Genomic DNA, 24321 nt, shown 5'->3' with positions numbered 1-24321 from the left:
ATGTTGCTTTTCTTCTCTTTTTTAATGTTTTGTGGTACTGGCTGCTGTTTCTTGTGTGTCTCTCCTCCACCTCTCTGCATCATCTCCTCTCCTGCAGAAGGTTGCATGATCAGGTAAATTAGTAAAAAAAAAATTCTTAGGACATTGACTAATCCATCACCGCTTGCCAACCTTCAGTCCTGGTCTTGTATTTACCTGAATGAACACAACAAACGACAATATTAAAAACTCTGTCCATCATTGGTATCTATAGCTTTTTTGTAAAAACACATCAGTACTCATTAGTTAGTACTAAAGATCTATCATATATAGTGAATCACTCTAGTTTTCCTGCATTTTAACCTGGAACACTAGTGGAATCCAGGGCACACTCACACTTCTGTCTTTTCTTAATGATTTGTGGAGAAAAACAAAGAAGTGCCCCCCCCATTTTCTTCAAATTCATAGTCACTCATTCATCCCAAACCTCCCTTGCTCTCTCTCCTAAACTCCCACCCACCCTACGTACTCTCTTTTCTTGGCAGCAAAGAGCAAAATAAATGCATCCCAACAGTCTGGGGGGTTAGAACAACCCATTTGCTTTAATGAGGTGATCCAGTGTGTTTTCTCTCCCTCTCCCCTTCTTTCCTTGTCTATCGCTCTCTTTCTCTGTCTTTAGCCAATTACACACTGTCCTGTTTTGCATCCCCCCCCCCCCCCCTCTTTTTTTATGCTCATACTCATTTTCCCTCCTTCTTTCTGAAGGCCTCGGTAAGCCCTGATAGGCTTGCTGGGGATAAAACCTGCAAGTTGGGAGAGGAGAGGGACATTTTGGAGCAGGATGGCAAGAGGGACGGTGGCCACATACCTGCATGGAGTCCTTCTCCTGGCTCTGTGGAAACCCTCGCTGCAAGGAGGTGGGTCCCCTTTACTGCATGTGTGTGGCACCCAGTAGAGATCAGGTGTCACATAAAGTTTCTTTAGCATTTGTAAAAGAGAAATTCATGGACAGCTCTTTTTTTTCTTTGTTTGTCTATGTTCTATGAGATCTGTGAGAGGTTTTGCATTTATAAACTGGCCGCTAACAATTATTCTATTATTATACCATCGATTTCCTCAGTGAAAGCACATTGTATTCAATGTCCAAAAATCTACTACAGAGCTAAATTTACTTGACTGAAGAAGCTATTTCTTAGCACCATGAGTGTAGCATCATTACCAACATGTCTGCAGCCTGTCCCATCTCAACTCTGAAGAACTTAAAGTCTAAAAATGGTTTTCTTAGTCAAATTCATTTGCAGCCTTCTGAAAATACTACATTGACCTTGCAGTCAACATGCCTTATATGTTCATAAAAAGTGCATTTTTTTCTTAACAATAAATCAAGAAGACAATGCTTTGTTGAGTGATTCTAAGATATTGCTGCTTTAACTTTCCAAATGCTAGTTTCCTCCCCCCTCATCTGTCTGGAAGAAAGTGCTGAAGCAGGTGAACGCGTAAATTAAGGATGACACACTTTAGACAAATAACTTCTCAAAGCCCAGGTGTATTCATTTTCTCACAGTCAGCTCCTGAGGCATGAGGTCTGGACAACAGGGTTATACTTAAAGCTTTTAATGAGGTGTTGCACCGTATTAAAAGGTTTAATTCAAACTGTGTGCTCCAGACCTCATCCCTCCAAGATGCCTTTTCATTGTCTTGTCTGTTTAAGCTTTGAGCCGGCTGATCTGAAGAGGTTCCCCCTCAACTCTTCCTGTCTTGTTAGACGAGACATCCGCTGGTTTAAGAGCTGTTCTAGACTGTTGTGTAATTTGCATTCACTCGAGGTCAGGCTGAACCACTGCACGATCACTGGAAAGCAAGGAGATGGTATCTGCTGTTTAGCTTCTTTGTTTTGGTCTTGCTTGGGATCTCAACATCTGCATTCTTTAAAATGGTACCTCAAGCCAAAAATAAATTGAAAACCTCAGCACAGACTTTATAGGGTACAGCAAAAGTTAAACTGTGTGAGTTTTAGAAGCAGAAGCCAAAAATAAGGTAAGAATGCCAGATTGCTTTTTTGCCTTTATCTGATAGGACCACCTACCTCCTGAAGTCTGCATTGCGTGATGACTTCAGTGACAAAAAAAGGCCAGCATACAGAGAGCGCACAATTAAGCTGCTGGATACAGGAAGTGTTACTTAAGTTTTTGTCTTTCTAAATTAGATAAGAGTCAGTGTTGCGATGGCAGGAAATGAGAAGTGAAAAGAGGATTACATGACAAAAGGTTTTCCTGCCTTGAGTGAAATATGATCACTGGATTTGGATGTTAAGTGAGCCATCAGACATACTGTGACTTTTTCTGAGCTTTAAAATAACAAAACTGAAGTTCAGACTCTGTGAAGTTATAACTCCTTGCAAATTAATCCAAGTTGTTGGGTGCTATAAAACAAGATATTGAACTAATTGAAACCCGGTGATGGGAATAAAACTTGCAAAAACAACCAGCTCACCAAAGTGCATTGAAGAACATCCAAAACAATGAAAGACCAGTTTTAATCTGAAGCTCAGATGTAAACCTGTTGATTGTAATAAAGGAAATAATCACCAAATTCAGCAGAATTTGTCCTCTGGGGTTCCCGCAGTTAGGCTAGCATGGCCTAAAACAGTAATATTTGTATATGGACTTAGCAATTAAATGTGGCAGGCATTATTACTTCACTAATGAGTTATTAATGACCCTGAAGAAAAATCCCTTTCCAAACAGTGACCAAATCTCTGGTGAATTTGAGAGCATACCTGTCCTGTCCAATGTTTAATTCCAATAAAAATTCCTCCAAAAACAACAAAAGCCTTTTGGCAAGCCTGTCCAGAACAATCTAGCCGGCAGAGCTGAATGACCGAACAGTTAAGTTATTTACTGTGTTGGAACTGTGCTGTACATGGCAACACTATGAGATCAGTAACCCACATTCTTTAGGAATCCCTACAGACCTTTACACATCTGGACTGTGGGATCTTAGAAAGCCTTTCCTTTTATAGTTGTTCACGCTCCCTGGTTCTATTTTTGGTTGTTGTGATTTGAAAACAACATAGGTGCAAAAAAGTGTGAGAATTGTGACCGAAGCATGCCATTTGTATGAAACAGCGTTTGTTATTGGCTGCAGAGAAACTCGGATATGGAGCAAAGAGATGATAATCGTTGCGGACAAGCGCACACGTACACGCTTTCCACACTTTTCATCATCTCCCTGCTTGTGTGGCATTAGATTCTATTTGTTAAATGTAATCCTTGGTGTTTAGGCAAATTAAATGGGTTACATCCTGCAAAGAGGTGAAAATTATGCCCTATTAGCGCCGACAGATGACTCACAAATTCCACAAATTCTGTCAGGAGCCCGAAACATGGTCACCAATAAATTGCTGTGTTTGTAAGGTGATGTAAATGGCTTTGTCTGCTCATATAAAAAGAACTGTGCAACTTTATTTTATCAATAATACCCACTGTTTTTTTATAGCAGAATATTTCTACAGGCACAGAAAAACCTACAATATTAAACACATTGCTTTTGCACACTGTGAACAGGGGTATATGTACCTGCTGGAGGTGCGACTGGAGGAGTCGGGCCAGGAGCTGGAACCGGATTTGGACCAGGAGGCATTGGGACAGGATTTCAGCCTGGAGGAGGTGGACCAGGAGGCACTGGTACTGCTCTAGGAGGCTTTGGACCAGGAGCTGGTGGAGGTAGGTTTGAGAGTTTCTCCCCAAGTTTTACTGAATCTGACTGCAGCTGCACAGAAACACTGGCTGACATGTTTCAAGTTATCCTTGGACCGCTACAGGTAATCAGCATTCCTTTCAGATGCAGTTGTTCTCATAAAAATAGCTAAAGATTTAAGATTTATCGTCAATTACACAAGCACCATTTTTCAAATGTTCTATACCTTCTGTTTAAATGAAATCAGTTACTGGAGGAGTTCCAGGTTACAAGCCATGAAAAAGCTTTAAACGCCACGCTATGTTTTCATGTCTCACCAATAATGAATTCCTCATGTTGCGTTCAACAACAAGAACAAAATCTGGCCATAAATTTGCCTATGATGTTTGGCTGCTTTTCAGCTTTCTACATACACATGTCATCTACATCAATCTTTCTGTGCTTTCAACTCACAATCACTCTATTCCTCAGGGGGCTATGGGGGTCAAAGGCCAGGTGGTGTAGGCCCAGGAGTCGGACCAGGTGGAGTGGGACCAGGTGGAGTTGGACCGGGTCTGGGACCAGGAGGAGTGGGACCAGGAGGTTTTAGGCCCAGCAGCTTTGGTCCTGGAGGACTGGGACCTGGAGGCGTTGGGACTGGTAAGACAGATATAGTCGTGAGATATTTTGTTTACTTCTTGATTTATTGATTGATTTAATTATCTGCAAAGAGCAAAGTTTTTCCTTCTGTTACTTTTCACCTAACTGTCCTGATTACTTTCTTCTTAAAGGTGTCAAGCCTCCAAAAACAGGTAATATGTTTGTTTGTTTTTTCAATAAATCTTCAAATGTCATGAAATTTATGCAACAAAAAGTCAACTTATAGATCACTCTGATGGCTCTAAGAGCTCAAGGTGATTTCTCCTTTATTTAAATAGGAGGCGGCTATGGTACTGGTGGAACAGGACTAGGACCAGGCGGAGTCGGGACGGGTGGTTTTGGAGCAGGTGGTGTTGGTCCTGGTGGTTACGGAGCTGGGCCTGGAGGAGTTGGTCCAGGAGGTTTTGGAACCGGCACTCAAGGCATATTCATCATGATTTTTTTTTTCTTTTTTTGGGGGGGGGGAGGGTACAGGTAGCATATCATAAATTGTAGATTTTCAGCACAACAGTGTGTCTCAGCAACAAGTGACAGGCATATTTGATAAATAATATAAAACATAAATTAATACATTAACTTCACAAAGAGATTACTCGTGAAAAAAAAATCAAGTATTAATAATGCAATCTGCTATTTTACGTATCGGTATCGGACATAAAAAAGTGGTATCGTGCCATCTCTACATAGTACATGTTAAAGTTCGGGGATCTGTGTTCAGCCTCTGGTTAATTCCAGGGAGCAGGATAAGAACAGCATCGATGTACCTTCATTTCATATCTTCTGTCTTCTAGTTTACTGTTGGTGGGGACCCAGCCTGATCAGTACAGACACATACAGCGATAAAGGCTGATCCATTAGGCTTGGCAGACTCCCAATGAAGGAAAAAAGTCATTACATGAGTCAGAAAGACTGATATGTTTTGGAATTTCAGTCCATTCTGTTTTCAATCCCCCAAATCATGGAAGTGACAATATCCAAACTAATCCTAGACGTTAAACATAGGCTTTGTGTAACATTTTGAAATCCATCTATTGTGCCTTTATTTAGAAAGCGTAAACAAACCAAGTCCAGGTAAGTGTAAGCAAAGGAAACAGATTCACATATCATATTTTCCAGTTTACTGACGTCTGGCCATCTCAGTGAACACATTTTTCATCCTCACTGCATGTTTATGTACACTAAGTATGTGCGTGTGTGTGTCAGTGTGTGTGTGTGTGTGTGTGTGTGTGTGTGTGTGTGTGTGTGTGTTTGCATGTTCCACTCTGAGGAGGTACATGTAAACATAGGCAAGCAATAGAAGGCATGCATTATGAATAAAAGTAAGTTCCAAAAATGGAAACCATTGCAAGCCAAAATTATGCAAACGAACACAATGACAATTAAATTATATTTCAAAGAAAAAAGTTCTTGTGTGAAGCTCGAAATGACCTAATTTGTATACGAAGCATGAACAGCAGCACCTGTTTTAACGGGAAGTTGCAGAATTTTATTTATGCTACATGTTTTATTTTCATTCATATCTCTTTAGAGGCTTTTGATTCCTCTCTTTGACCAGCTGTAATTGATTCAGTTACTGTTAAAGCCGGAAGTTTAAGAGGTTTTAGAGATTATGACTCTAAAAACTGTAGTTTTGTCTTGAGCAGACATAAATGTGTAATAGTACAAAAAGTACATCAAGTTGCACAAAATTAGTTAGTGTATGATTTAATTTGTGTTTGGAAATTTAGGTAGTACTAAGTGCTCCTTCTTTACGTTTTTTCACCAGGGTTTGGAGGCCTTGGAGCAGGAGGTACTGGGACTGGTGGAGGACTTGGAGCTGGAACAGGTTACACACCTGGAGGTCAGCAGATTTCATATGTCTGTATCAGCGTGGCTCTTGCATGTATATCAGCTAAATACTTACCTTTATACATGCTGGATCTCTGTGATCCAAATACCATAGGCATACTGTACATACCACACAAAGCGTTGGAAATGGCTGAAATATGATTTATTTAATCTTCTTAAGTTTCCATTTACCATAAATGTGTGGTAAACATAAATATAAACTGCTTGCCTTTAAGGATGCATATGTAGCAAATAACACTCTGGTCTAACACAGGTGGATATGGAGGTGGTTATGGACCAGGTGGAGGAGTTCAATACCCAGGAATTGGTGGAACTGGTCCCAAACCTCCTAAAACAGGTAGGTACTATATGTTTATGAATTAATATTAGATGATACTATATGACTGACCTATGATATCATATCTTTCTTTTTCATCTTAGGTGGAGTTGGGACAACACTTGGAGGAACAGGATTTGGGCCTGGAGGTGCAGGGGTTGGGCCGGGTGGAACAGGATTTGGGCCGGGTGGAACAGGATTTGGACCAGGTGGTGCAGGGGTTGGGCCAGGTGGAACAGGATTTGGCCCTGGTGGTGCAGGATTTGGCCCTGGTGGTACAGGAGTTGGGCCTGGTGGAACAGGATTTGGCCCTGGTGGTGCAGGTGTTGGACCGGGTGGAACAGGATTTGGCCCTGGTGGTGCAGGACTTGGGCCTGGTGGAACAGGATTTGGCCCTGGTGGTACAGGAGTTGGGCCTGGTGGAACAGGATTTGGCCCCGGTGGAACAGGATTTGGCCCTGGTGGTGCAGGACTTGGGCCTGGTGGAACAGGATTTGGCCCCGGTGGTGCAGGAGTTGGGCCTGGGGGAGGTATATAATATACATACATTTCCTCAACAATAGAAAGAAACCTTTTGTGATTAAATCGTAATAATAAATTGATATTTAAACAGTGCATGCCGCATTTCCCGCTATTTGTAAAACATACTATTCTGAATTTTCAAGTAGTTTGTGTCTTACTTTTTAAAGTTGATGAAAATTTTGTCTATAGAAAACATTTTTCCTCTTTCAGTTCCAACATTGCCACAGACTGGTACCACTGGAGGAGGACCTGGGGTAAAGAGTGGTGGAAAAGCATCAAAGCAAGTCCCAGGTAAACTTATCACAACACAAAAACACGAATGCAAAAGGCTTTGCAGTTCTAAATTTAAACCAGAAACACTGATTTTTTTGGGTGGCGGTGGGGTATTGCGTTAATATGATGTCACACAGGCATTGGCGTGCCTGGACTCTATCAAGGTGGATTTGTCCCAGGCCAAGGTATGTTGAAACATATCAAACATATGATAAATAAATGCACGATGGTACGATAAAATAAACAATATATCAGTATAAGAGATTTTGTTTACAGAAGAGGTTGCAAGTGTTATCCCGTCTTCTCTGATCAGGGTTTGGAGGCCGTGGTGTTCTCCCTGGAGTGGCTACAGGAACTGGACTAGGAACTCAGAGTGGTATGTACATGAACTTTGTGAATACTGTAAAATCTCATCTTCAAAAAAAAAAAAACACGTTGCCTTGTTCCCTGCAGGAGCTGGAGTACTTGGTCAGGGTGGCACTGGACCGGGAGGTGCAGGCAGTAAGCATCATAAAGCCTAAACCTAAAAGCTGTGTGATATTACAAGTACAACTGTTGTGCATTAATTGGCTTTTAAATATTACGACCTTAAAAAAATATTAGTGAATGGCAGCAAGTTAGAACCTTAAAGGGCTTCTGTGTAAAGTCTATCTCTCACCTTAGATGGGCGAGGACAGCCATTGCCTGGGATTTTTCGTGGTTATCCCCTCATATCACCAAAAACAGGTAAGAGAAGCAGAGACATGAAGAAGATCCAGCATGTAGCGCTACAGGCCAGCAGGACAAAAAGGAAAGGAAAAATTCAACTTTTTTTATTTTATTTGCAGGAGTGGGAAAATCCAAGAAGAATCCAGCCAAAGCTGCAGCTAAATACGGTACAGACCACAGTTGAGGTGTAAGCCTCATTTTCAACATCAATAATGCAAAAGTAACTGAATAATTGTGGTCTAATAGAAAAATACTTTGTTTAAATTTGTATTTATGGAGGTGGAGCTGGAGGCGCGCTTGGTCAAGGAGGCACTTTTGGGGGTGGGGTTGGAAGAGTTCCTGGAGGGGGAGTCTCACCTGGGTTAGGTGGTGGAGTTGGCACAGGAGGCGGACCTGGATTTGGAGGCGGAGTTGGAACAGGTGGCGGTATTGGAACAGGAGGTGGAGTTGGAACAGGAGGGGGACCTGGATTTGGAGGTGGAGTTGGAACAGGAACTGGACCTGGATTTGGAGTCGGAGTTGGAACTGGAGGTGTCCCTGGATTTGGAGGTGGAGTTGGAACTGGAGGTGTCCCTGGAGTAGGTGGTGGCATACCAGGCTTAGGTAATTCCATACTCCTGTCAAAGTTACATCATGCATCCATTCAGAAATCTTCTATTCATAGATGTTATTTATAAATTCTGAAAATTCTTCAACAAACAAGATTTGAAATTAAATATGTTTATTGGGGTTTAATGGGTCCTTTTGTGGTTTGGTAACTTTGTATTCTGATATGGCCACAGGTTATGGCCCAGGTTCAGCCAAAGCACGCAAATATGGTGAGACACGTTTCTTCATTTCTGTAAAATACCCAAATTACATGATGAATATGTGTTGTTTGCAACACTCGAAGTGCCTTAAATTTCTCCAGGTGGTGGAGGTGTCGGGACTGCAGGAGGGCCTGGTTCTGGAATTGGAACAGGAGGGGCAGGTGGTGGCTATGGTTTTGGTCCAGGCGGCTCAGGTACTGGCACATCTGGAGGCCTTGGAGGTGTGAGACCTGGCTCTGGAGTTGGTTTTGGTCCCAGTGGTACTGGCACCAGACCAGGTGGTCTTGGCTATGGTCCAGGTGGTACTGGCACTGGAACAGGTGGTCTTGGCTATGGTCCAGGTGGTACTGGCACTGGACCAGGGGGTCTTGGCTATGGTGCAGGTGGTACTGGCACTGGGTCAGTAGGAGTGGGACCTGGGGGTAATTATGAATCACTATATTAAAATCTCATATTAAATATTAAAATATACATAAACTATATTGTACACTACTATCAACACTAACTTGAGAATGTGCAGTTATGAAACCAAATCTATGACATTATCAAAGACATACAATATACATAAATACTATAATTTTATTTCAGGGTATGATGCCAGTGCCAAAGCTCGTAAATATGGTAAGACATAACTTCTCTATTTATTATAGATTATTCATCAAAATAAATCAAAGTAGCTAAAAATTAACAATTTTCTCCTGAAAGGCATGTTAAGTGGGGCTCTTGGAGGTCCAGGAACAGGTACTGGAGGACTAAGGCCAGGTGGTGCTGGAACTGGCTATGGCCCAGGTGGAGTTGGGCCAGGTGGAGTTGGCACTGGCTATGGCCCAGGTGGACTTGGACCAGGTGGAGTTGGAACTAGCTATGGCCCAGGTGGACTTGGACCAGGTGGAGTTGGCACTGGCTATGGCCTAGGTGGAGTTGGACCAGGTGGTGCTGGCACTGGCTACGGTCCAGGCAGCGTTGGACCAGGTGGAGTTGGCACTGGCTACGGCCCAGGTGGAGTTGGGCCAGGTGGAGTTGGTACTGGCTATGGCCCAGGTGGAGTTGGACCCGGTGGTGCTGGCTATGGCCCAGGTGGAGTTGGACCCGGTGGTGCTGGCTATGGACCTGGAGGTATGATAGAAGAGAAATAAGGAGCCATGTCAGAATTAAAATAGGTCCACTGGCTAATATAAAACTAATGCTGATGCGTTTGCAGGTTATGCTGGAGCCAAAGCGCGCAAATATGGTAAGAAACAACCTACTAAATGTCTGATGACATTGATGCAGTAAATTTGCAATTTCATAAAATATATGTATAGAGAATATCAGAATATCCACCTGAACTCACACAACTATGTACTTCTAATGAATGTTACTAATCACACCTTTAGTTTTGACATCTGACAAGTCTGTGGATCTGACAAGTTTTTGTTTTCTCATAAAATCCTGCTCTCTGCAGGTGTTCCTGGAGGTACTGGAGGTGCCCTTGGTGCAGGAGGCCTTGGAGGAGGAACCGGGCCTAGTTCTGGGCTTGGAGTTGGAGTAGGGGTTCCTGGACAAGGTGGAGTGTCAACAGGTGGTGGACCGGGGCTAGGACTCGGGGCAGGTGGTATACCGGGGTCTGGTGTTGTGACAGGAGTTGGACCAGGCGGATTTGGACCAGGCAGTGCTGGAGGTACAGACATGAAACGCCTGTCTTATAGTTCTAAATATGATACACTTAGCTTTAAAGGATTTGTCCCCTCGTGCTTATCTCACAGGATATGCAGAGGGACCCAAGTCTAAATATAGTGCAAACTAATGTAATATACATGAGCATTAACACAGGAAGAGTTCAAAATATAATGTAATTTTATAATTAAATGAAGGCAATAATTTTAAGTTTCTTACATCAGATTTTGGTAGGAATTATAATCAGTCAATTAGAATTAAATCATTTTTGATATAAATTTTTAAACAGCAACAATATTTAAAATATTTCCATGGTTAGAAATTGTTTTTCTTTTTAAAGATATTTTAAGCTTTTGTTATAGATAAACTACTCACACACTTTTGAACCTTCCTAGGTCTTCCTGGTGGTGGCACGGGCCCAGGGACTGGAAGAGGATATGGACCTGGTGGTTATGGGCCTGGAGTTGGCACAGGCTATGGACCAGGTGGAGGTTATGGTCTAGGACCAGGGACTGGATTTGGACCAGGTTTAGGAAGCAATGATAATTTTGCTAGACAATTCTGATTGTAGCGCTTTAGAATCTTTAAAATGAAACTTTTTATGTGTATTTGCAGGTTATGGACCTGGATTAAAACCTGCTAAATATGGTATGAATGTTTTTTTTTTTCAAACTGAATTCTCTTACTTTGTGAATAATGGTGAAAATATCTTCATATGATTTTGATGAAGGCCCAGGTGGAGCTGGCACAGGTGGAGTACTTGGAGTGCTCCGAGGGTTATTAAAAACTAAAATATTAGTTGCTCATTTCTTTTTGCTTGTTTGTTTCAAAGTTAGCAAGGAAAATTAGGTACAAAAAAAATCATTCCATTCAGGAAAAGTAATATACAACAAGCTACACACTCACTATTCCTGTTGTTTCTAATGTTTACTTAAAATGATGTTTTTTACTCTCTTTTTTTTAACCACATTTGATTTGTTGTGATCCTCAGGCTACGGCACGGCTGGATCTAAAGCTGCAAAGTTTGGTAAGGTGTAGTCTGACAAGTCAAGTGGAAAATAATAAATAAACTTTTTAAGCACCTCTTTTGAATTTACCTCTTTTATAATCTGTAGGGCAACCTGGTGGAGTTGTACCTGGGACAGGAACTGGAACCAGCACTACAGTAGCAGGAACAGGGACCGGCCCTGGCGTTTCAGCGAATGGAACCACCACTGGCACCAACCAGACAACAACCAGACCAAGTGGTGAGCCTCTGTGCTAAGGATAAAATTAAAAAAAATCATATTACAGTTAACTATCATTTTCACAATTTACGAGTTCAATTGTCTATTGCTGGATCAGGAGGAAGACTTGAAGACACAAGAGGCACACTAACCCCGGCAACAGAAGGTATCTGTGCAGTGTTAGAGTAAACACACACAATCAATATGCAAACACGTTTTATTTGACTATTTAAATTTATATTACTAATCATTCCAGACATTACATGGAGTGCTAGTTTCTAATCTCAGTCCTTTTATTATTCTGTCCTTGTTTCAGGTGATGATATTTACACTGTGATAGAGGGGTCTGGAAGTCCTGGTGGAGAGGGTGTGTGAAACTCTCTGGATTCTTGAGAACATTTTCTTATGTTGAAATCATCCACAGACTTTGTGCATATGACAATTCTCACAATCAATCAGGTCAGGAATTCTGATGGTTGCTGAAGATGGTGCACAAACAAAGAAGCAACACAAAAAAACAAACAGCAACAAAAAGAAACCTTAATTTGTAAATATTTGTTCGAAATAAGTTTTCAGATGTGAAAAGATTCCTACATAATTATTAAAACAGGAGGTACCGGTGTTGGTGGCAGACCAGCGGGTACAGGGAGTGACAGAGATCGTCTAGGTGGAACAGGAATCCCCATCATTGGACCCAAGCCAGGTATTTTTGGCCATTCATGCTACAGAGATATAGATATATGCATATCATAATTACTTAGTTACTGGTTGAACCACGTGTTTCAGAAATACCAGTATTAGTTTAAAAGTTGTATATTAGTTGAAACTTTCTGTCATCTAAGCAGTATTACTTCAATTTATGTTATTTAATCTATCTGTATATAACAGGAATCAACGGGACAACACTTCCAGGTCAGAGATTCTGTATTTATCCATTTCTGTGCATCAGTAGCTGTGTCTTTGTCTTTCACTGCTTTCCTGTTCAAGTCATTATACAGATTTCAGCTACATTTGTTGTGAATCAAAAGAGCTGGATTTCTTACATTTGGGGGTGGACAGTGCCACCATGTGGCCATTTGAAGTATACATGGGCGATCGTGGCTCAAGAGTTGGGAGTTCACCTTGTAATCGGAAGGATGCCGGTTCGAGCCCCGGCTTGGACAGTCTTGGTCGTTGTGTCCTTGGGCAAGACACTTCACCTGTTGCCTACTGGTGGTGGTCAGAGGGCCCGGTGGCGCCAGTGTCCGGCAGCCTCGCCTCTGTCAGTGCGCCCCAGGGTGGCTGTGGCTACAACGTAGCTTGCCATCACCAGTGTGTGAATGTCTGTGTGAATGGGTGGATGACTGGATATGTAAAGCGCTTTGGGGTCCTTAGGGACTAGTAAAGCGCTATATAAATACAGGCCATTTACCATACAACATGGTTGCCACAAATTCAGATTTTGACTAACATATTCAACCATTACTAAAACATTTTTAATCTTTTCTCCAACAAATTTCATCCAGTTACTAATCAGCAAATAAATAATATTACAGACTAGTAGATCTAAAACAACAAGCACTCCATGAGAGCAAATGTCCACCAAGCCAGCGCAGCATTTACTTTTGAGGGAACTGCATTGTATAATGTAGATATCTATTTTGCTTTTTAAATTCTTTTTAAATGTACTTTAAGATGTTTGTAGTGCAGTAAAAATCAGGTAAGGGTATCCAATGTTAACTTTGATTGCAGAAACTCTGAAAATACTTTCTTGAAAGATAAAAAAAAAGTTTGGGGTCAACTTGAAAGAAAAGAAGATGTAAAATATAAAACTGGGAATATGCCCTAAATATTGCCAATGCAAACAAACGGCAGTAGAAAGCATAGTTTTAAAGATAAAAGACATTTTATGAAAGATTGACCGTAATTGAAGTTTAAAAAGAGCTCAGAGGTCCAAAATAACATGACATTTACAATCCCCATGTATCATCCCTATATGCTCACATGCTGTCAGTACAAACGATGGCAGTAAGAATCACTGTTTTAAATACCTCTTTATAGCTTTACAGTCACTTTGAGTTTCTGATCAACCTATTGAAACTGAATGAGAGGTCAGAGGTCAAATGTGAGATGATATTTTAAATCTTTATATGGTACTCTATATGTTGACAATAGGCACCACACTTCTAAGAGTTATGGTTTTTAAGTCATACAGCTTTTTTCAACCAATAAATCACTGAGTTGATTTTTAAGATCTTGGTGGATGCAAGCCAAATTTTAATGGATGGTTAAGATAACCCCACTCTACACTGAGCCATCATGTTTACGGACAGAAAGACAGAAGAGATAAATATATTCATTCTATAGTAATCTGAGTGCGATGTGGTAAATAATGTACTTTATACTTAAGACAATATTGTCTACATATAAAATCGTGCCCCTTACTTTGCTTTAGTGCACATTTTGTTTTGTATTTGTACACCATTGCTTTGTTGATGGTCTTACGTGACACACCCAGTGTATGTGTGCAATAGCAAATTAAGTTCTTTTCTTTATTTCATGTTTTATTATTGATATTCTTCAGTGTAAACTGGCTGCAGTATTTTCACACCTACCAAACCTGCAGCAGATGACAACTCTCAAAATCCAAAAACTTGAATGAACTGATTACAGCAAGCAATAAATATCTTTGTGTTCTATTAAGTGTTACGAGGCATTAGGGGTGTGTGATTACAGGTCAGTAAAGTGCCAATACAATTTCCTGATGGGAGATCTTTATTTACTGAGCAAAATCTAATGGTCACGAAGATTAGAGTTAAAACACTGGTGACATTTTAGGGGACATCGAAATATATTCTAACTGCAAAGCATCCAACATCTGTGAGGCAACAGGAAGTCCACTTCTCTTCTTTGAATTTATAACAGTTAAACTAATAGCTTTCTTCCTACATTCCACAGGATCCACAGGCGTGACCCCTGGTAAGTTAGTATAAATATTTAACACTGAGATCTTATTTGAAGGAAAGCAGATCTCATTCTAAACAGTACTTGACTATAGAGATTGAAAAAGCATGTGCATTTGAATATAAAACTGAGCATGCAGTGACACACTGACTCCTTTTTGATGTGGCTCGTGTTATTTCTCCACTGAAATGCTGTCACGGCTGTCACTGGTTTACCTGAGAGTACCAGAGAATACTGCATGGCAGACTGACACCAGTTAACAGCTGCAAATTGAAACAAATGTTGCTTAACTTTTTCTGATTTATGCTTTTACAAATAAATCTGTACTGCTGTTGTTACAGTCGTTGGTGGAGCTGCGCAACCAAGTGGTATGTAAACCTCCATAAACTGCTAAAGTTTAAATAAGTGCTGTCAGGATTTTACTTACCAGTGTTTCTGGTTTCAAACCGCTGGTGCAGGTGTTGGTAAGTAGGCCTATATGTGGCTTGCAGATTTCTGAAAGATACAAAGATATCAGCAAACACTGCTGTGTCATATTTACACTGGCAACTCTCTTGAACATTTCTCTTTAAAATTCAGGTGGGACAGGACTTCCCCCTACAGGTGAGATGTATGAAAGCACGATGCAGTGCACAGCATTTCTTTGATGTGTTTCTTGCAAAGTTATTCACAAATTAATATTATTTCTCAAATCTGGCCTTTTACAGGTTCTGGTGGTGATCTGACTGGAGTTAAACCCCTCAAACCCCCAGGTGATTAAAACAGGATAAAAATAATCAATTACAAATTAAGTTTAGGGATTACTTACTTATACTGATCACAGATTCAAATCATAAGATTAGCAATAGGAAAAGACTAGAAGTGAGACTAAAAGGAAAAATAGCTACCATTTTGAATAAAGACTGTAAAGAGAAAGGTCATATCAGCTGCAATGGTGGTGAACACTCATCCGCACACCATCTATGTTCTGTCTGCAGGTGTCCCCAGAGGTGACACACCAGGTGAAGGTGATGGAGAAGGAGGCCCTGATGGATACAGGGGTGGTACAGCGGGTACAGGTGGACAGGGAGGAGTAGGAAGGGGTCCCACCAGTGCAGGAGTTGCAGGAAGTGTTTCAGGTGGTGTATCAACAGGAAGAGAAGGCAGCCCTGCTACTGGAACAGGTGTTGGTTCAGGAGGTGCAGTTGGAGCAACACCAAAACCACCTAAAGGTGCCACTTGTGCCTTTTAACTAACTATCCAACTTCTTGACAGTGTGTGCAACTTGCCATGACTAACAAATATTACAACAAACAGTCATGAAGTATAAAAAAAAACACCACACACTGAAGGAAAACATCTAATATGTCTTCATATTTTTAAACTATAGCTTATAAACCTATAGCAGGAGGCACAAGTGGTGGACAGGGAGGAGTGGGAGTAGGAGTGGGAAGTGGTCCTGGATCTGCAGGAAGAGGTCCTGGAGCAGTGGGTGGAGGTCCTGGAGGAGGTGGTTTGGTACCTGGGGCTGGTGGGCCTGGTGCAGTAGGAACAGGAGGTGAGCTGCACTCATGTTTTGGTCCTCAAATGTTTGTGTATCCACGCTAAACTTAAATTCCTATAATACAATAACATAATGATTCCCAGTTTATGCACTTCACACATTCTTCTATTACAGGCTATGGTACTGGAGTTTTACCAGGGGGAGGTGCGCTACCTAAAACTATCTTTAACATTTAAATCCCAGCAAATTTAACAACCCACATTTGAGAATATTTTTGTTTTTCACTCACAGGCATTCGTTACCCTACTGGAGCTGGAGTAACAAAACCAGGCAAAGGTTTAGAAACTGAGAAATTATGTTCTCCTTTTTTAAATTAAGACTTTTTGTTTAATCTTTAGCTATGAGAGATGCTACACAGTCCATTCAGGGTGTTCTTTCCATCAGCATATGGGACTCTTGGAGCAGGGGGCCAAGGTGGGGTTGGCCCCGGTGGATATGGCACTGGTCCAGGAGGTTATGGCACAGGGCCTGGAGGTTATGGAACCGGTCCAGGTGGATATGGTACTGGGCCTGGTGGATATGGAACTGGACCTGGACGCTATGGTGGCGTAGGAGCAGGAGGAACAGGAGTAGGCCCTGGGGGAGGTGTTAGACCTGACGGTGAGTTTACATTGATCAAAAATATCTAATTTAAATAGTTTATAACTATTAGTATTAACAGTTTTAAATGCTCTGTTAACCAGGTTCTAGATATGGCACAGGTCCAGGACTGGGCACCGGCACTGGAAAACCACCTAAAAGTATAATGAAGTGAACACACAGAGTAAACCTACATAAAGGAAGTATAGAGAAAACTGAAACTAAACATTTAAAATATTTGATTTTTAGGCTATGGAGCAGGAGCTGGTGGTACTGGGTTTGGACCTGGTGGCTATGGGACTGGACCAGGTGGAATAGGTTATGGACCAGGTGGCCTTGTGCCTGGTTTCACTGGTCCTGGTGGTGCTGGGACCGGAGGTGCTGGGACCGGACTGGGTGGTGCTGGAACAAGGCCAGGTGGTATAGGACCAGGTGGTGCTGGCACAGGACCAAGCAGCTATGGACCTGGTGGAGTAGTAAAACCACCTAAATCAGGTATAATAAGCAAGTATTTATGACTAACAACATTCAATAAAGTATTATATATATGAACCCGACAGCTGAGTGGTCAGAGGACTAGAACTCTAAAAAGCAGACCCCTGATCCAAATCCAAGCTGGGACAATTTGCTGCATGTTTGTCTCCTGTTTAAAATCCTGCAGTTCTTCTTTTCATTATGCTGATGTAAAGACACAAAATTAAAAATGATTAGGAAAATATTTTATAAGCTATACTCAAGCTGTTAACTTCTGTTGACAGGCTATGGATCATCCTCACTAGGTGGAGCTGGCTTTGGACATGGTGAGAATTTATACTTAATCACTTGTGAAGTGTGTTTTTGTCAGTTCTTTGTCTATATATTAAAAAAAAATCACCATCTGCTAGCCATTACATATGTACATACTGTTGTTTGAAAGGCAATAAATAACAAGTGGTGATACCTTCACTGTTGTGTGTTATGATAAAATATGCACTTCATCTGTGTAGGTTCTCAGTCACCATGGTATTTTTAAGAGCTCAAAAGAAGACGACTGGACTTTGTTAACTATTTAAAGACGTTTCACCTCTCATCCAAGAGGCTTCTTCAGTTCTGAATTAACTTCTTTAAATAACTTAAAGAAGTCCAGTTCTTTCAAATTCTTAAGAGTAAAGGAAGTACACAAATCTAAATGTAGGTTGTTATTAGCAAAACATATAGCTGTGATTGATGTCAATAACCCAACTCTTATACTCTCGGCACTTCTAATTAAAACCAACATGATGCTTTTTATTTCAGAGGCTTCTTCTCTGAGGCAGGTATAAATATAATAAAAAGAACTTTTAAACACAAAACTTCTAGATAGAGTACACCACAGCCTGGTAAAACTATTTTTGCTTTTATTAAAAATGTGATAGGGTTACCAGTTAAGTTATGCCTGAATTTCAGGTACAGGAGGGTTTGGACCAGGCGGTGTTGGCACTGGAACTAGAGGGTTTGGACCCGGTGGAGCTGGCACAGGAACTGGAGGGTTTGGACCAGGCGGTGTTGGCACTGGAACTGGAGGGTTTGGACCCGGTGGAGCTGGCACTGGAACTGGAGGGTTCGGACCTGGCGGTGTTGGTACAGGAACTGGAGGGTTCGGACCAGGTGGGGCTGGCACAGGAACTGGAGGGTTTGGACCAGGTGGAGCTGGCACTGGAACTGGAGGGTTTGGACCAGGTGGGGCTGGCACAGGAACTGGAGGGTTTAGACCAGGCGGTATTGGCACTGGAACTGGAGGGTTCGGACCAGGCGGTGTTGGAACAGGAACAGGATTTGGACAGGCAGGCCAAGGAAAAAGAAAACCTTATAAATCTGGTAAGCAAGGATTACATAAATAAGATCATTAGCTAGATCATATACTAATGGAGATACCTAATGGAGGTTTCATGATATAAGAAATGCAGCCAGCAAACAGATGTTTTATCAAAGTTTTTTTCATTGTTTCTTCCAGGTTATGGAGGAGCTGGTTATGGAACAGGTAAGGGTTTAGTTTGGAGTAGGGAGGTTAATGGTTGTTTTAGATATTTTTATGGTTTATAACTGTGTAAATATATTTTAACTTTTCTTCCAGGAGGAGGATTAGGGGGAGGATATGGCCCTGGTGGAGCTGGGGGTACAGGTCCTGGAGGTTTTGGACCAGGAGGTGCTGGGACTGGTTTTGGCCCTGGAGGTGCTGGGACTGGTGGTTTTGGCCCTGGAGGTGCTGGGACTGGTTTTGGCCCTGGAGGTGCTGGGACTGGTGGTTTTGGCCCTGGAGGTGCTGGGACTGGTTTTGGTCCTGGAGGTGCTGGGACTGGTGGTTTTGGCCCTGGAGGTGCTGGGACTGGTTTTGGCCCTGGAGGTGCTGGGACTGGGGGCTTTGGCCCTGGAGGTGCTGGGACTGGTTTTGGCCATGGAGGTGCTGGGACTGGGGGCTTTGGCCCTGGAGGTGCTGGGACTGGGGGCTTTGGCCCAGGAGGAGCTGGGACCGGTGGCTTTGGCCCTGGAGGTGCTGGGACTGGTGGCTTTGGCCCTGGAGGTGCTGGGACTGGTGGTTTTGGACCTGGCCAAACACTTGGAACAAGAAAGCCGTCTAAATCAGGTTACGGCTCGTCGCTGGGTGGAGCTGGCTACGGACCAGGTAAAATTCTGAGATATACTTAGAAGCTTTTGATAGTAACTCATATATTTTCTTATCAGAACCTCTACATTCAAAGCACTACCATTTGCACAAACTTAATGTAAATTAATTCAGAGAGACACTTAAACTAATCCAATTTAACCAACTGAATGCATGAAGTTGACTTTTTGTCTGGATCAACACCACATTAAATCATGCATAGGAGTAAACAGCAGCAAAAAGCAACAGGAACTGAATCATATGGTTTGGTTTGCTATGTGGTGGGATTCTATGGAGGGAGTATCTCACACTTTGTGTTTGTCGTTGCATTAAAGTCTTGTCAGAAAGTAACCTTAGACATAGGAGCTCTCTTTACAGTTACAAACTGTAATGTATGACGGACCATTATGATTATTTGAAAGACTAAATATCCTATTCCTTTAATAAACATGGACTACAGCTCAGTCTGCTTCTCTGTTTAACTTGTTGTTTCACGTTGCTCTATGGAAACATATGTATTGTTGTATTATTTGTCATTTATGTAATTTAATCACATCACTGTTCATTAGGAGGTGGAGTCGGAGTTCTTCCTGGTACTGGGACAGGAGGCGTCACTGGTGGTGGCCAAGGTGAGGTTCCAGCTTATAAAGTCAAGTAAATGTTTAGCACACAGCACATTATAATAAAGAGACAACAGACATGTGAAAATTTGACTGAGATAAAACTTTTATTAGTGACTAACTTGAGGTGTGTCAGTTCTCTCTAAAGATCTGTAGTCTCTGGTAATAATACTGGTAATAACTGGTAATAAAAATAAGATGGTTTATTTTACATAAAAAATTCTCCCAAGTGCCTCTAATCCACTGGGTACAACAGTGTTCATTTGGCCCTTTGTTTATATCCCCATGTTGATTAAAAAGTTAACTTGTCTCTCATTCATACCCATTTATCTGTTTAGGTAGCGTAGCAGGAGGTACAGGAGGGCTAGGAGGTCCTGGAGGAACTGGCCAAGGAGTTGGAGGACTACCTGGTGGGGGACCAGGTCAGTTTATATGAAAATATAGTCATTAGGATAATGAGAATGTGCTTTTAATATATTTCAAAACATCAAAATCAACAAAATTCATAGCACTGCACTGTAAACATGGCACAGATAAGAAGTGCTTTGAAAGCTGTAATGTTTTTATTCTTCCAGGAGGTGCTGCTGGTCCTGGATATGGTGGGCTGGGTATAGGAAGTTATCCAGGTGAGACAGATTTGATCACATATGTCCTCTTTTTAATACTCAGCATACACATTTGAGTAAAATCATACAAAACTGAGAATAACAGGAAACAGAAAGCAGTGTTATTCTGAGATTGTTTTAAAAAGTCCATTGTAAGGTATCAGTTGTTTGTTATGACTTTATCTTTCCTGTTATTGTTCTCTAGGGTATGCAGGGGCTGGACAAAAATGTAAGAAAACTCACTGTGTCCTCTGGAATAAGCATGTCCAAATTAACAACGTTGGTCTAGCATTGACACAAAGATACACAGATCGGATGAACATATTACTTTTGCTTATCTTGTTAGTGAAATATAATATATCAAGGATAATTCTGATTGTAACATGCATGCTTTTTTAATATCTACTGACAACTAAGTATCTAAACTCGTTTTCTTGTTTTTGTTTGTTTGTTTGTTTGTTTGTTTGTTTGTTTGTTTGTTTGTTTGTTTGTTTGTTTTACTATCATGACCTTCAGCTAAAGCGCAGAAGGCAGCCAAATATGCAGCCATGCAGGGTTTACTTGGATCCAGGGGCTACAGAGGTAAAAGTCATAGACATATTATAACAGTCCTGATCACTGCATTTCCTATGCAATACAATATTTAGCCTCACTTCTGTCGATTAGATAATAGTGTTGACAAATAATAATAATACAAAGTTTTTATAAGGTTTTATAAGGTGCAAAAGGGCTAAAAAGGATCATCTTAGCCCTTTGCTAGATGGTTGCAAGGCAACATGATGACATTGTAATATCCGATATAGATAAAGACCTTCGTGAGCCTGAGATGTATCTATGTGTCATGTTTAGTTGTTCAACTCCTGATTATCTAGCAGGAGTTTGCGGACAAAGAGACAAACATACGGACAGACAGATTTTCTATCATATAGTAAGAAGAGGTGATTTACATTCATTTTAGGACTCATAGCGATGATATGTTCTTCTTCATGTGTTGCAACTTGAAAGGAATTTAAAAAAAAAAAACACAAGTAAAGATTTCCGCACCTCCCAATATACACTGTAATTATTTTCACACGCATACTAGACCAGATATTAAATGGTCTTTGGCCTGCCAGCTCCCCAGTACAAAGTCCTGTGATATCCAAATGCAACAATTTGTGTTGATGTGAGAATAGCACAGGTCCACTGAATCCATAGCTAGGTGGTTAGCTTGTGCATTGCTCATACATGCTCTGTCCAGGCAGCAACCTAATCTAAAGCAAACTGAACATTTTCCAGCAAATTATTTGAAAGCAATCTGAAGCTGACGACCTCCTGCCATGTGCTACATGCGAGGAAGGACAAGGACAACGTCCTCACCTGCTTCACCCGACACTGAAGTCTGACCAGAATTATTCTTTTTAGTTAAAAATAACATTTTTGCTTCGCAGGTGTAAGCCTCTGCAAACCAATCAAGTTGTAGTTTACAACTTGGTCTCTCCAGAATCACAGTGAAGCTACACTGAGACTGCATTGTTGTAGGCAAGATAAGATTTCATGTTGATGTTGCTACAAGCAAGCAACTTTGTAACCTAAATACAAACATAACTACAAACCAGCTCTGGACTACAAACTAGCTAAGGACTCAACCAACTGGGAGATCAAACTCACCCTCTAGTTATACATTTTAAGGGTTTAAGAAAAGTCATGTCATGTTTTTTGTGTGTGGCTGTAATCTTTGTGGGATGGGATAGACTTTCAATTAATAAAAAACCGAGAGTAGCTTCTAGAGTAAATTGCCAGACTCCTCTGAGAGTTTCCTCTGATCCAAAAATGTTTTCTACAGAAGTGACATGCTCAAAATTGGCAACAATTGGTAACACCCACAAATACAGGAACTCTGTGTCTGTGTAGGAAATGAACATTTGACCCTATAAACTAAGGGAAATATGTCCTGGAAGCTATTCTGAGTTAGTATAAAGTGGGATTTAACAGTTGTCATTTTATGTTGGTCTGGATGAACAGCGGAAGTCTTATTTAAACAATCTGCATACTGCATGTAAAGTGAAGAATAACGCTGTCTTTGTTCTGCTTTTTAGGAGCTGGCCGAAGGAGGAAGTGAGAAAGACCAAAAGACAGGAAGTGACCTCATTAAAACAACAGTGGTGCTATTGCATGATCCCACACTGTAAATGTCTTACCTGCCACAGAAGCTAAAGCTTCAGCACATCCCGCTTTTTACATTTCCATTTGCTTGGGTTTTATAAAAGGTTGCAGTGGTTCTCAACCGGATCAGATTCACCGCCAGGTGAAGATTGCTGTTTCCCTTTGTTAAATACTTTTTTTCCCTTTTTTGGATAATTAAGTCATTTTATTTTGGTCAAATTATTAAATGTCAATTTCTCAAGAAAGTTTCAAAAATAAAATAACGTGGGTAGAAAACCCCAGAAATTCCTGATGATCGGGTTGAGAACCACTACAGTGAAGAATCAGCATTTCTTTTCATCACTTTTTGTCTGTCTTTGCTGTGTTGATTATCATTTGTGTCGTTATGCAAGTATTGGCACAAATCCTCTGGGTTAAGACTGACACCAAGGACTCCCTCAGGGCAGCTCCTTCAGACCTGTCTGCATGCTGACGCAATGTGTAAAGAAATATAGGGCGACACTTCTACCCAGTTAAACTGGGATATGTCTGCAGAGTGAATGGCCGAGCAGATAATTCACTGTTAGCATCTTTTACATCAGTGGACAAACAAGTAGTGTGTACAGACACAGAGACAAACAGCTGCTGTCACAGGAGAAGATGAAGGCAGTATTTTATGCAGTAGTGCTAGTCTTTTGATCCTTGAAAAGCAGTCTCTGGCCATGTGAGCTGTACTCAGGCCTCAGTAGTATCAGTAATGGAGCCTGAGGATTCTCACAGATACCACTTGAGGCCCACCTGTGAGATTCTTCCACTCATTTCACAACTTAATGGCACTGTTTTATAGCCACATCACACTCAATGGTATAAATGTAAAATATTGGTTAGCGTGCATATATTTTGATTGTTAGGAGGGTGTATTTGTCCTGACTTTCTGAATGGGCTTAGTTTTAGCTTTTACATTTGCTGTTGAGGTAAGCATTCAAGCTAAATGTGAGGTAATATGACTAGAGTACATGACATCTGAGGAGTACTGATTACTGCGTTTTCCTTCTGTTCATGAACCTCCTTTAACACTGTTGGGGAAACTGCTCACGTTTACTAGACTTTTTAAATTATGTTGAGAACTGTATTTAGCCTCATTTTACAAAGTCAAGTGCATTATTACAGTACTAAAATATTTGAGTTAGTCATTCTGTGTGTGTGTTTTTACAGTTTTTAAACCCGTTTACTACTATGATGAGTATAAGTGCTTTGTTTTCTACATTGTCCTTGAATGTGTGCTGAATCACAGTGCAGGCTGTGACGTCAGTGGGTCAAAAGTGGGGTGAGTGAATCTCGTCTTGCATTTGAGCTCATGTGCATCTCGAGCTCAGTGTGATTTTTAACATCTGTGTTTCTTTTTTTTTATGTGGCCTATGAAGAAAATTATGCACTTTTGTAAACTCTCTGACAATGCTCTCCGAAGTAAAGAGATGACCAATGATGACTTCTTTGTGTCATTATTTTATTGCTACTGGAGTAATTTAGCACGTACAAAAAAAAACCCTATAATGAAACAACAAGGAGGGGTTTAACCACTTGGCAAGAGGAGGAAGCTCAACATCTAGAA

At 41.1% G+C, this 24321-nt stretch overlaps 1 protein-coding gene across 1 annotated transcript; it reads left to right on the top strand.

Annotated features, from left to right (window-relative positions):
- The first annotated feature begins 737 nt into the window (after positions 1–737).
- Positions 738–24195, top strand: elnb (elastin b). The gene is made up of 50 exons (XM_082548324.1): positions 738–896; positions 3546–3704; positions 4150–4317; positions 4449–4469; positions 4596–4739; positions 6083–6157; positions 6419–6502; positions 6586–7011; positions 7214–7294; positions 7414–7461; positions 7590–7652; positions 7730–7777; positions 7940–8002; positions 8104–8151; positions 8264–8587; positions 8767–8802; positions 8895–9215; positions 9382–9414; positions 9499–9909; positions 9995–10024; positions 10238–10453; positions 10845–10976; positions 11065–11097; positions 11441–11476; positions 11565–11696; positions 11794–11841; positions 11992–12042; positions 12286–12378; positions 12564–12587; positions 14613–14633; positions 14960–14986; positions 15198–15221; positions 15326–15370; positions 15596–15829; positions 15988–16155; positions 16276–16305; positions 16393–16437; positions 16546–16761; positions 16845–16901; positions 16990–17235; positions 17499–17540; positions 18166–18576; positions 18713–18739; positions 18833–19381; positions 19930–19989; positions 20319–20402; positions 20556–20606; positions 20791–20814; positions 21102–21167; positions 22664–24195. The coding sequence occupies exons 1-50, from the start codon at positions 821–823 to the stop codon at positions 22684–22686; spliced, it is 5874 nt and encodes a 1957-aa protein (XP_082404450.1). The 5' UTR covers positions 738–820; the 3' UTR covers positions 22687–24195.
- Positions 24196–24321: the final 126 nt, after the last annotated feature.

Source organism: Aulonocara stuartgranti, assembly GCF_965226115.1.
Source record: "Aulonocara stuartgranti genome assembly, chromosome: 10".
Taxonomy (NCBI): Eukaryota; Metazoa; Chordata; class Actinopteri; order Cichliformes; family Cichlidae; genus Aulonocara; species Aulonocara stuartgranti.
This window is presented reverse-complemented; position numbering and strand designations above follow the sequence as displayed.

Excerpts from the sequence above, each read along its gene's own strand:
- elnb (XM_082548324.1), top strand. The coding sequence starts at position 821 with ATGGCAAGAGGGACGGTGGCCACATACCTGCATGGAGTCCTTCTCCTG. Across the intron at positions 8,152-8,263 it reads CAAAGCTGCAGCTAAATACG|GTGGAGCTGGAGGCGCGCTT; the intron begins GTACAGACCACA and ends GTATTTATGGAG. Across the intron at positions 9,910-9,994 it reads TGCTGGCTATGGACCTGGAG|GTTATGCTGGAGCCAAAGCG; the intron begins GTATGATAGAAG and ends ATGCGTTTGCAG.